The sequence below is a fragment of the Drosophila suzukii genome, chromosome X (genome assembly GCF_043229965.1).
Source record: "Drosophila suzukii chromosome X, CBGP_Dsuzu_IsoJpt1.0, whole genome shotgun sequence".
Lineage (NCBI taxonomy): Eukaryota > Metazoa > Arthropoda > Insecta > Diptera > Drosophilidae > Drosophila > Drosophila suzukii.
This window is the reverse complement of record NC_092084.1, coordinates 12,911,788-12,925,118: the sequence shown is the minus strand read 5'-3', so window position 1 is coordinate 12,925,118 and position 13,331 is coordinate 12,911,788. Positions and strand designations below refer to the sequence as shown.

Sequence of the window (13,331 nt, the reverse complement as noted above, 5' to 3'; positions counted from 1 at the left end):
GCGGTAAAAAGTAAACCATCAAAATATCCGACACTTCAAATGTCTGTTACAGATATTGGTCAAACAGCTCCAAAAGAATTTAGCGAACTATTGAAATCTCAATCAAGTACAATATCAACAGATCAGTTTGAACAGTCAAGTGTTCCTGCGTGTGATTGTAGTTGCAAATTGAAGAAGGGAAAAGACTCATGCATCTGCGAATGTATGTTTAGAAGTAGTAATTCAGAAAGCACCATAAATGTAACAGAAAGTGCATCCAACCAGTCAGGAGTCACCAAATCAAATCGGATTTTGGAATCTCTGCCGCAATCAAGCACAATTTATTTAATGTCTCTACCCCAATTGAGTACAATATTCAATAGTTCTTTTCAAACACCGAGTACAGAAATATACAATACTACTCAAAATAAAAAGTCTACATTTTCGGAATCTCATCCGCAATTAAGTACAATATTATTGGAATCATCACCTCAATCGCCTACAATATCCAGTAGTTCAGTTCAAATGTCCAGCACCGAAAAGGAAGAGAGAACTCCAAAGGAAAAATCTACATTTCCGGAATCTCAATCGCAATCAAGCACAACTGTTTCAAAGTCTTTTCCTCAGTTGAGTACAATATCTAGTAGTTATTTTCAAACACCAAGTACAGAAAAATATGCAACAACTCCAGAGGAAAAGTCTACATTTTCGGAATCCCTACCGCGAACAAGCACAACATTTTCAAAGTCTTTTCCTCAATTGAGTACAATATCCAGTAGTTATTTTCCAAAATCGAGTACAGAAAAATACGCAACAACTCCAGAGGAAAAGTCTACATTTTCGGAATCTCAAACGCAATCAAGTACATTATTGGAATCATCACCTCAATCGCCTACAATATCCAGTACTTCAGTTCCAATGTCCAGTACCGAAAAGAAAGAGAGAACTACAGAGAAAAAATCTACATTTTCGGAATCCCTACCGCAATCAAGTACAACATTATTGCAATCATCACCTCAATCGCCTACAATATCCAGTACTTCACTTCAAATTTCCAGTACCGAAAAGCAAGAGAGAACTACAGAGGAAAAATCTACCTTTTCGGAATCTCAAACGCAATCAAGTACATTATTGGAATCATCACCTCAATCGCCTACAATATCCAGTACTTCAGTTCCAATGTCCAGTACCGAAAAGAAAGAGAGAACTACAGAGAAAAAATCTACATTTTCGGAATCCCTACCGCAATCAAGTACAACATTATTGCAATCATCACCTCAATCGCCTACAATATCCAGTACTTCACTTCAAATTTCCAGTACCGAAAAGGAAGAGAGAACTGCAGAGGAAAAATCTACATTTTGGGAATCTCAACCGCAATCAAGTACAACATTATTGGAATCATCACTTCAATCGCTTCCGAAATCCAGTACTTCAGTTCAAATGTCCAGTACCGAAAAGGAAGAGAGAACTACAGAGGAAAAATCTACTTTTTCGGAATCTCAACCGCAATCAAGCACAAATGTTTCAAATTCTATTCCTCAATTGAGTACAATATCCAGTAGTTATTTTCAAACATCGAGTACAGAAAAATACGCAACAACTCCAGAGGAAAAGTCTACATTTTCGGAATCTCAACCGCAATCAAGTACAACATTATTGGAATCATCACCTCAATCGCCTACAATATCCAGTACTTCAGTTCAAATTTCTAGTACCGAAAAGGAAGAGAGAACTACAGAGGAAAAATCTACATTTTCGGAATCTCAACCGCAATCAAGTACAACATTATTGGAATCATCACCTCAATCGCCCAAAATATCCAGTTCTTCAGTTCAAATGTCCAGTACCGAAAAGGAAGAGAGATCTACAGAGGAAAAATCTACTTTTTCGGAATCTCAACCGCAATCAAGCACAATTGTTTCAAAGTCTATTCCTCAACTGAGTACAAAATCGAGTAGTTATTTTCAAACATCGAGTACAGAAAAATTCGCAGCAACTCCAGAGGAAAAGTCTACATTTTCGGAACCTCAACCGCAATCAAGTACAACATTATTGGAATCAACACCTCAATCGCCTACAATGTCCAGTACTTCACTTCTAATTTCCAGTACCGAAAAGCAAGAGAGAACTACAGAGGAAAAGTCTACATTTTCGGAATCTCAACTGCAATCAAGTACAACGTTATTGGAATCATCACCTCAATCGCCTACAATATCCAGTACTTCAGTTCTAATGTCCAGTACCGAAAAGGAAGAGAGAACTACAGAGGAAAAATGTACATTTTCGGAATCTCTTCCACAAACAAGCACAACAGTTTCAAAGTCATTTCCTCAATTGAGTACAATATCCAGTAGTTATTTTCAAACATCTAGTACAGAAAAATACGCAACAACTCCAGAGGAAAAGTCTACGTTTTCGGAATCTCAACCGCAATCAAGTACAACATTATTGAAATCATTACCTCTATCGCCTACAATATCCAGTACTTCAGTTCAAGTGTCCAGTACCGAAAAGGAAGAGAGAACTACAGAGGAAAAATCTACATTTTCGGAATCCCAATATCCTCAATTGAGTACAATATTCAGTAGTTATTTTAAAACATCGAGTACAGAAAAATACGCAGCATATCCAGAGCAAAAGTCTACATTTCCTCAATTAAGTACAATATCTAGTAGTTATTTTCAAACATCGAGTAGAGAAAAATACACAACATATCCAGAGCAAAAGTCTACATTTCCTCAATTGAGTACAATATCCAGTAGTTATTTTCAAACATCTAGTACAGAAAAATACGCAACAACTCCAGAGGAAAAATCTACATTTTCGGAATCTCAACCGCAATCAAGTACAACATTATTGGAATCATCACCTCAATCGCCTACAATATCCAGTATTTCACTTCAAATGTCCAGTAAAGAAAAGGAAGAGAGAACTACAGAGAAAAAACCAACATTTTCGGAATCTCTTCCGCAAACAAGCACAACAGTTTCAAAGTCTTTTCCTCAATTGAGTACAATATCCAGTAGTTATTTTCAAACATCGAGTTCTCAAAAATACGCAACAACTCCAGAGGAAAAGTCTACATTTTCGGAATCTCAACCGCAATCAAGTACAACATTATTGGAATCATCACCTCAATCGCCTACAATATCCGGTACCTTAGTCCAAATGTCCAGTAACGAAAAGGAAGAGAGAACTACAGAGGAAAAATCTACATTTTCGGAATCCCTACCGCAATCAAGCACAACTTTTTCAAAGTCTTTTCCTCAATTGAGTACAATATCCAGTAGTTATTTTCCAACATCGAGTACAAAAAAATACGAAACAACTCCAGAGGAAATGTCTACATTTTCGGAATCTCAACCGCAATCAAGTACAACATTATTGGAATCATCACCTCAAACGCCCACAGTATCCAGTTCTTCAGTTCAAATGTCCAGTACCGAAAAGGAAGAGAGATCTACAGAGGAAAAATCTACTTTTTCGGAATCTCAACCGCAATCAAGCACAATTGTTTCAAAGTCTATTCCTCAACTGAGTACAAAATCGAGTAGTTATTTTCAAACATCGAGTACAGAAAAATTCGCAGCAACTCCAGAGGAAAAGTCTACATTTTCGGAACCTCAACCGCAATCAAGTACAACATTATTGGAATCAACACCTCAATCGCCTACAATGTCCAGTACTTCACTTCTAATTTCCAGTACCGAAAAGCAAGAGAGAACTACAGAGGAAAAGTCTACATTTTCGGAATCTCAACTGCAATCAAGTACAACGTTATTGGAATCATCACCTCAATCGCCCACAACATCCAGTACTTCAGTTCAAGTGTCCAGTACCGAAAAGGAAGAGAGAACTACAGAGGAAAAACCTACATTTTCGGAATTTCTTCCACAAACAAGCACAACAGTTTCAAAGTCATTTCCTCAATTGAGTACAATATCCAGTAGTTATTTTCAAAAATCTAGTACAGAAACAAACGCAACAACTTTAGAGGAAAAGTCTACATTTTCGGAATCTCAACCGCAATCAAGTACAACATTATTGAAATCATCACCTCTATCGCCTACAATATCCAGTACTTCAGTTCAAGTGTCCAGTACCGAAAAGGAAGAGAGAACTACAGAGGAAAAATCTACATTTTCGGAATCCCAATATCCTCAATTGAGTACAATATTCAGTAGTTATTTTAAAACATCGAGTACAGAAAAATACGCAGCATATCCAGAGCAAAAGTCTACATTTCCTCAATTGAGTACAATATCCAGAAGTTATTTTCAAACATCGAGTAGAGAAAAATACGCAACATATCCAGAGCAAAAGTCTACATTTTCTCAATTGAGTACAATATCCAGTAGTTATTTTCAAACATCTAGTACAGAAAAATACGCCACAACTCCAGAGGAAAAATCTACATTTTCGGAATCTCAACCGCAATCAAGTACAACATTATTGGAATCATCACCTCAATCGCCTACAACATCCAGTACTTCAGTTCAAGTGTCCAGTACCGAAAAGGAAGAGAGAACAACAGAGGAAAAACCAACATTTTCGGAATCTCTTCCGCAAACAAGCACAACAGTTTCAAAGTCTTTTCCTCAATTGAGTACAATATCCAGTAGGTATTTTCAAACATCGAGTACTGAAAAATACGCCACAACTCCAGAGGAAAAGTCTACATTTTTGGAATCTCAACCGCCATCAAGTACAACATTATTGGAATCATCACCTCAATCGCCCACAACATCCAGTACTTCAGTCCAAATGTCCAGTACCGAAAAGAAAGAGAGAACTACAGAGGAAAAATATACATTTTCGGAATCTCAAACACAATCAAGTACAACATTATTGGAATCATCACCTCAATCGCCTACAATTTTCAGTACTTCAGTTCAACTGTCCAGTACCGAAAAGGAAGAGAGAACTACAGAGGAAAAATCTACATTTTCGGAATCTCTTCCGCAAACAAGCACAACAGTTTCAAAGTCTTTTCCTCAATTGAGTACAATATCCAGTAGGTATTTTCAAACATCGAGTACTGAAAAATACGCAACAACTCCAGAGGAAAAGTCTACATTTTTCGAATCACAACCGCAATCAAGTACAACATTATTGGAATCATCACCTCAATCGCCTACAATATCCAGTACCTTAGTCCAAATGTCCAGTACCGAAAAGGAAGAGAGAACTACAGAGGAAAAATCTACATTTTCGGAATCTCTTCCGCAAACAAGCACAACAGTTTCAAAGTCTTTTCCTCAATTGAGTACAATATCCAGTAGGTATTTTCAAACATCGAGTACTGAAAAATACGAAACAACTCCAGAGGAAATGTCTACATTTTCGGAATCTCAAACACAATCAAGTACAACATTATTGGAATCATCACCTCAATCGCCTACAATATCCAGTACTTCAGTCCAAATGTCCAGTACCGAAAAGGAAGAGAGAACTACAGAGGAAAAATCTACATTTTCGGAATCTCAAACACAATCAAGTACAACATTTTTGGAATCATCACCTCAATCGCCTACAATATCGTTTACTTCAGTCCAAATGTCCAGTACCGAAAAGGAAGAGAGAACTACAGAGGAAAAATCTACATTTTCGGAATCTCTACCGCAATCAAGTTCAACATTATTTGAATCATCACCTCAATCGCCTACAATATCCAGTACTTCACTTCAAATGTCCAATACCGAAAAGGAAGAGAGAACTACCGAGGAAAAACCAACATTTTCGGAATCCCTTCCGCAAACAAGCACAACTTTTTCAAAGTCTTTTCCTCAATTGAGTACAATATCCAGTAGTTATTTTCAAACATCGAGTTCAGAAAAATACGAAACAACTCCAGAGGAAAAGTCTACATTTTCGGAATCTCAACCTCAATCAAGTACAACATTATTGGAATCATCACCTCAATCACCTACAATATCCAGTACCTTAGTCGAAATGTCCAGTACCGAAAAGGAAGAGAGAACTGCAGAGGAAAAATCTACATTTTCGGAATCTCAACCGCAATCAAGTACAACATTATTTGAATCATCACCTCAATCGCCTACAATATCCAGTACTTCAGTTCAAATATCCAGTACCGAAAAGGAAAAGAGAACTACAGAGGAAAAATCTACATTTTCGGAATCTCTACCGCAATCAAGCACAACTGTTTCAAAGTCTTTTCCTCAATTGAGTTCAATATCCAGTACTTATTTTCAAACATCGAGTACAGAAAAACACGCAACAACTCCAGAGGAAAAGTCTACATTTTCGGAATCTAAACCGCAATCAAGTACAATATTATTGGAATCATCCCCCCAATCGCCTACAATATCCAGTACTTCAGTTCCAATGTCCAGTACCGAAAAGGAAGATAGATCTACAGAGGAGAAATCTACATTTTCGGAATCTCAACCGCAATCAAGTGCAACATTATTGGAATCATCACTTCAATCGCCTACAATATCCAGTACCTTAGTCCAAATGTCCAGTACCGAAAAGGAAGAGAGAACTACAGAGGAAAAATCTACATTTTCGGAATCTCAACCGCAATCAAGTACAACATTATTGGAATCATCACCTCAATCGCCTACAATATCCTTTACTTCAGTCCAAATGTCCAGTACCGAAAAGGAAGAGAGAACTACAGAGGAAAAATCTACATTTTCGGAATCTCAACCGCAATCAAGTGCAACATTATTGGAATCATCACCTCAATCGCCTACAATATCCAGTACCTTAGTCCAAATGTCCAGTACCGAAAAGGAAGAGAGAACTACAGAGGAAAAATCTACATTTTCGGAATCTCTACCGCAATCAAGTTCAACATTATTTGAATCATCACCTCAATCGCCTAAAATATCCAGTACTTCACTTCAAATGTCCAGTACCGAGAAGGAAGAGAGAACTACAGAGGAAAAATCTACATTTTCGGAATCCCTTCCGCAAACAAGCACAACTTTTTCAAAGTCTTTTCCTCAATTGAGTACAATATCCAGTAGTTATTTTCAAACATCGAGTTCAGAAAAATACGAAACAACTCCAGAGGAAAAGTCTACATTTTCGGAATCTCAACCTCAATCAAGTACAAAATTATTGGAATCATCACCTCAATCACCTACAATATCCAGTACCTTAGTCCAAATGTCCAGTACCGAAAAGGAAGAGAGAACTACAGAGGAAAAATCTACATTTTCGGAATCTCAAACACAATCAGGTACAACATTATTGGAATCATCACCTCAATCGCCTACAATATCCAGTACTTCAGTTCAACTGTCCAGAACCGAAATGGAAGAGAGAACTACAGAGGAAAAATTTACATTTTCGGAATCCCTACCGCAAGCAAGCACAACTTTTTCAAAGTCTTTTCCTCAATTGGGTACAATATCCAGCAGTTATTTTCAAACATTGAGTACAGAAAAATACGAAACAACGACAGAGGAAATGTCTACATTTTCGGAATCTCAACCGCAATCAAGTACAACATTATTTGAAGCATCACCTCAATCGCCTACAATATCCAGTACTTCAGTTCAAATATCCAGTACCGAAAAGGAACAGAGAACTGCAGAGGAAAAATCTACATTTTCGGAATCTCAACGGCAATCAAGTACAACATTATTTGAATCATCACTTCAATCGCCTACAATATCCAGTACTTCAGTTCAAATATCCAGTACCGAAAAGGAAAAGAGAACTACAGAGGAAAAATCTACATTTTCGGAATCTCTACCGCAATCAAGCACAACTGTTTCAAAGTCTTTTCCTCAATTGAGTTCAATATCCAGTACTTATTTTCAAACATCGAGTACAGAAAAACACGCAACAACTCCAGAGGAAAAGTCTACATTTTCGGAATCTAAACCGCAATCAAGTACAATATTATTGGAATCATCCCCCCAATCGCCTACAATATCCAGTACTTCAGTTCCAATGTCCAGTACCGAAAAGGAAGATAGATCTACAGAGGAGAAATCTACATTTTCGGAATCTCAACCGCAATCAAGTGCAACATTATTGGAATCATCACTTCAATCGCCTACAATATCCAGTACCTTAGTCCAAATGTCCAGTACCGAAAAGGAAGAGAGAACTACAGAGGAAAAATCTACATTTTCGGAATCTCAACCGCAATCAAGTACAACATTATTGGAATCATCACCTCAATCGCCTACAATATCCTTTACTTCAGTCCAAATGTCCAGTACCGAAAAGGAAGAGAGAACTACAGAGGAAAAATCTACATTTTCGGAATCTCTACCGCAATCAAGTTCAACATTATTTGAATCATCACCTCAATCGCCTACAATATCCAGTACTTCACTTCAAATGTCCAGTGCCGAAAAGGAAGAGAGATCTACAGAGGAAAAATCTACATTTTCGGAATCTCAACCGCAATCAAGTGCAACATTATTGGAATCATCACCTCAATCGCCTACAATATCCAGTACTTCACATCGACTGTCCAGTACCGAAAAGGAAGAGAGAACTACAGAGGAAAAACCAACATTTTCGGAATCCCTTCCGCAAACAAACACAACTTTTTCAAAGTCTTTTCCTCAATTGAGTACAATATCCAGTAGTTCTTTTCAAACAACGAGCTCAGAAAAATACGCAACAACTCCAGAGGAAAAGTCTACATTTTCGGAATCTCAACCGCAATCAAGTACAACATTATTGGAATCATCACCTCAATCGCCTACAATATCCAGTACTTCACTTCAAATGTCCAGTGCCGAAAAGGAAGAGAGATCTACAGAGGAAAAATCTACATTTTCGGAATCTCAACCGCAATCAAGTACAACATTATTTGAAACATCACCTCAATCGCCTACAATATCCAGTACTTCAGTTCAAATGTCCAGTACCGAAAATAAAAAAAAAACTACAGAAGAAAAATCTACATTTTCGGAATCTCAAACACAATCAAGTACAACATTTTTGAAATCATCACCTCAATCGCCTACAATATCCAGTACTTCAGATCAACTGTCCAGTACCGAAAAGGAAGAGAGAACTACAGAGGAAAAATCTACATTTTCGGAATCCCTACCGCAATCAAGCACAACTGTTTCAAAGTCTTTTCCTCAATTGCGTACAATATCCAGTAGTTATTTTCAAACATCGAGTACAGAAAAATACGAAACAACTCCAGAGGAAATGTCTACATTTTCGGAATCTCAACAGCAATCAAGTACAAAATTATTGGAATCATCACCTCAATCGCCTACAATATCCAGTTCTTCAGTTCAAATGTCCAGTACCGAAAAGGAAGAGAGAACTGCAGAGGAAAAATCTACATTTTCGGAATCTCAACCGCAATCAAGTACAACATTATTTGAAACATCACCTCAATCGCCTACAATATCCAGTACTTCAGTTCAAATGTCCAGTACCGAAAATAAAAAAGGGACTACTGAGGAAAAATCTACATTTTCGGAATCTCAACCGCAATCAAGTACAACATTATTTAAAACATCACCTCAATCGCCTACAATATCCAGTTCTTCAGTACAAATGTCCAGTACCGAAAAGAAAAAGAGAACTACAGAGGAAAAATCTACATTTTCGGAATCTTTACCGCAATCAAGCACAACTGTTTCAAAGTCTTTTCCTCAATTGAGTACAATATCCAGTACTTATTTTCAAACATCGAGTACAGAAAAATACGCAACAACTCCGGAGGAAAAGTCTACATTTTCGGAATCTAAGCCGCAATCAAGTACAACATTATTGGAATCATCCCCCCAATCGCCTACAATATCCAGTACTTCAGTTCCAATGTCCAGTACCGAAAAGGAAGAGAGATATACAGAGGAAAAATCTACATTTTCGGAATCTCAACCACAATCAAGTGCAACATTATTGGAATCATCACTTCAATCGCCTACAATATCCAGTACCTTAGGCCAAATGTCCAGTACCGAAAAAAAAGAGAGAACTACAGAGGAAAAATCTACATTTTCGGAATCTCAAACACAATCAAGTACACAATTATTGAAATCATCACTTCAATCGCCTACAATATCCAGTACTTCAGCCCAAATGACCAGTACCGAAAAGGAAGAGAGAACTACAGAGGAAAAATCTACATTTTCGGAATCTCAACCGCAATCAAGTGCAACATTATTGGAATCATCACCTCAGTCGCCTACAATATCCAGTACTTCAGTTCAAATGTCCAGTACCGAAAAGAAAAAGAGAACTACAGAGGAAAAATCTACATTTTCGGAATCTCTACCGAAATCAAGCACAACTGTTTCAAAGTCTTTTCCTCAATTGAGTACAATATCCAGTAGTTATTTTCCAACATCGAGTACAGAAAAATACGAAACAACTCCAGAAAAAATGTCTACATTTTCGGAATCTCAACCGCGATCAAGTACAACATTATTGGAATCATCACCTCAATCGCCTACAATATCCAGTACTTTAGTTCAACTGTCCAGAACCGAAAAGGAAGAGAGAACTACAGAGAAAAAATCTACATTTTCGGAATCTCAACCGCAATCAAGTACAACATTATTGGAATCATCACCTCAATCGCCTACAATATCCAGTACTTCAGTTCAAATGTCCAGTACCGAAAATAAAAAAAGAACAACTGAGGAAAAATCTACATTTTCGGAATCTCAAACACAATCAAGTACAAAATTATTGGAATCATCACTTCAATCGCCTACAATATCCAGTACTTCAGCCCAAATGTCCAGTACCGAAAAGGAAGAGAGAACTGCAGAGGAAAAATCTACATTTTCGGAATCTCAACCGCAATCAAGTACAACATTATTTGAAACATCACCTCAATCCCCTACAATATCCAGTTCTTCAGTACAAATGTCCAGTACCGAAAAGAAAAAGAGAACTACAGAGGAAAAATCTACATTTTCGGAATCTTTACCGCAATCAAGCACAACTGTTTCAAAGTCTTTTCCTCAATTGAGTACAATATCCAGTACTTATTTTCAAACATCATTATTGGAATCATCCCCCCAATCGCCTACAATATCCAGTACTTCAGTTCCAATGTCCAGTACCGAAAAGGAAGAGAGATCTACAGAGGAAAAATCTACATTTTCGGAATCACAATCAAGTGCAACATTATTGGAATCATCACTTCAATCGCCTACAATATCCAGTACCTTAGGCCAAATGTCCAGTACCGAAAAAAAAGAGAGAACTACAGAGGAAAAATCTACATTTTCTGAATCTCAAACACAATCAAGTACAAAATTATTGGAATCATCACTTCAATCGCCTACAATATCCAGTACTTCAGCCCAAATGACCAGTACCGAAAAGGAAGAGAGAACTACAGAGGAAAAATATACATTTTCGGAATCTCAAACACAATCAAGGACAACATTATTGGAATCATCACCTCAGTCGCCTACAATATCCAGTACTTCAGTTCAAATATCCAGTACCGAAAAGGAAGAGAGAACTACAGAGGAAAAATCTACATTTTCGGAATCTCACCCGCAATCAAGTACAACATTAATGGAATCATCACCTCAATCGCCTACAATATCCAGTACTTCAGTTCAACTGTCCAGTACTGAAAAGGAAGAGAGAACTACAGAGGAAAAATCCACATTTTCGGAATCTCAACCGCAATCAAGTGCAACATTATTGGAATCATCACCTCAGTCGCCTACAATATCCAGTACTTCAGTTCAAATGTCCAGTACCGAAAAGAAAAAGAGAACTACAGAGGAAAAATCTACATTTTCGGAATCTCTACCGAAATCAAGCACAACTGTTTCAAAGTCTTTTCCTCAATTGAGTACAATATCCAGTAGTTATTTTCCAACATCGGGTACAGAAAAATACGAAACAACTCCAGAAAAAATGTCTACATTTTCGGAATCTCAACCGCGATCAAGTACAACATTATTGGAATCATCACCTCAATCGCCTTCAATATCCAGTACTTCACTTCAAGTGTCGAGTACCGAAAAGGAAGAGAGAACTACCGAGGAAAAACCAACATTTTCGGAATCCCTTCCGCAAACAAGCACAACTTTTTCAAAGTCTTTTCCTCAATTGAGTACAATATCCAGTAGTTATTTTCCAACATCGAGTACAGAAAAATACGAAACAACTCCAGAAAAAATGTCTACATTTTCGGAATCTCAACCGCGATCAAGTACAACATTATTGGAATCATCACCTCAATCGCCTACAATATCCAGTACTTCAGTTCAAATGTCCAGTACCGAAAATAAAAAAAGAACTACTGAGGAAAAATCGACATTTTCGGAATCTCAAACACAATCAAGTACAACATTTTTGGAATCATCACCTCAATCGCCTACAATATCCAGTACTTCAGTTCAACTGTCCAGTACCGAAAAGGAAAAGAGAACTACAGAGGAAAGATCTACATTTTCAGAATCCCTACCGCAATCAAGCACAACTGTTTCAAAGTCTTTTCCTCAATTGAGTACAATATCCAGTTGTTATTTTCCAACATCGAGTACAGAAAAATACGAAACAACTCCAGAGGAAATGTCTACATTTTCGGAATCTAAACCGCAATCAAGTACAACATTATTGGAATCATCCCCCCAATCGCATACAATATCCAGTACTTCAGTTCCAATGTCCAGTACCGAAAAGAAAGAGAGATCTACAGAGGAAAAATCTACATTTTCGGAATCTCAACCACAATCAAGTGCAACATTATTGGAATCATCACTTCAATCGCCAACAATATCCAGTACCTTAGTCCAAATGTCCAGTACCGAAAAGGAAGAGAGAACAACAGAGGAAAAATCTACAAAATTATTGGAATCATCACTTCAATCGCCTACAATATCCAGTACTTCAGCCCAAATGTCCAGTACCGAAAAGGAAGAGAGAACTACAGAGGAAAAATCTACATTTTCGGAATCCCTACCGCAATCAAGCACAACTTTTTCAAAGTCTTTTCCTCAATTGAGTACAATATCCAGTAGTTATTTTCCAACATCGAGTACAGAAAAATACGAAACAACTCCAGAGGAAATGTCTTCATTTTCGGAATCTCAACCGCAATCATTATTTGAATCGTCACCTCAATCGCCTACAATATCCTGTACTTCAGTCCAAATGTCCAGTACCGAAAAGGAAGAGAGAACTACAGAGGAAAAACCAACATTTCCGGAATCCCTTCCGCAAACAAGCACAACTTTTTCAAAGTCTTTTCCTCAATTGAGTACAATATCCAGTCGTTATTTTCAAACATCGAGCTCAGAAAAATACGCAACAACTCCAGAGGAAAAGTCTACATTTTCGGAATCTCAACCGCAATCAAGTACAACATTATTGGAATCATCACCTCAATCGCCTACAATATCCAGTACTTC

At 37.4% G+C, this 13,331-nt stretch overlaps 1 protein-coding gene across 1 annotated transcript in view; it reads left to right on the top strand.

Moving 5' to 3' along the window:
* Positions 1–13,331, top strand: part of Muc14A (Mucin 14A) — an 81,578-nt gene that overhangs the window by 22,608 nt on the left and 45,639 nt on the right. The window contains exons 10-25 of the mRNA XM_070997236.1: positions 650–785; positions 1,233–1,337; positions 1,500–1,566; positions 2,185–2,303; positions 5,001–5,264; positions 5,658–5,820; positions 6,070–6,120; positions 6,949–7,007; positions 8,430–8,592; positions 8,941–9,009; positions 9,882–10,033; positions 10,410–10,495; positions 11,284–11,404; positions 11,472–11,602; positions 12,185–12,410; positions 12,573–12,703. Of these exons, the coding sequence (XP_070853337.1) occupies positions 650–785; positions 1,233–1,337; positions 1,500–1,566; positions 2,185–2,303; positions 5,001–5,264; positions 5,658–5,820; positions 6,070–6,120; positions 6,949–7,007; positions 8,430–8,592; positions 8,941–9,009; positions 9,882–10,033; positions 10,410–10,495; positions 11,284–11,404; positions 11,472–11,602; positions 12,185–12,410; positions 12,573–12,703 (2,043 nt within the window). The remainder of the gene's footprint in view (positions 1–649; positions 786–1,232; positions 1,338–1,499; positions 1,567–2,184; positions 2,304–5,000; positions 5,265–5,657; positions 5,821–6,069; positions 6,121–6,948; positions 7,008–8,429; positions 8,593–8,940; positions 9,010–9,881; positions 10,034–10,409; positions 10,496–11,283; positions 11,405–11,471; positions 11,603–12,184; positions 12,411–12,572; positions 12,704–13,331) is intronic.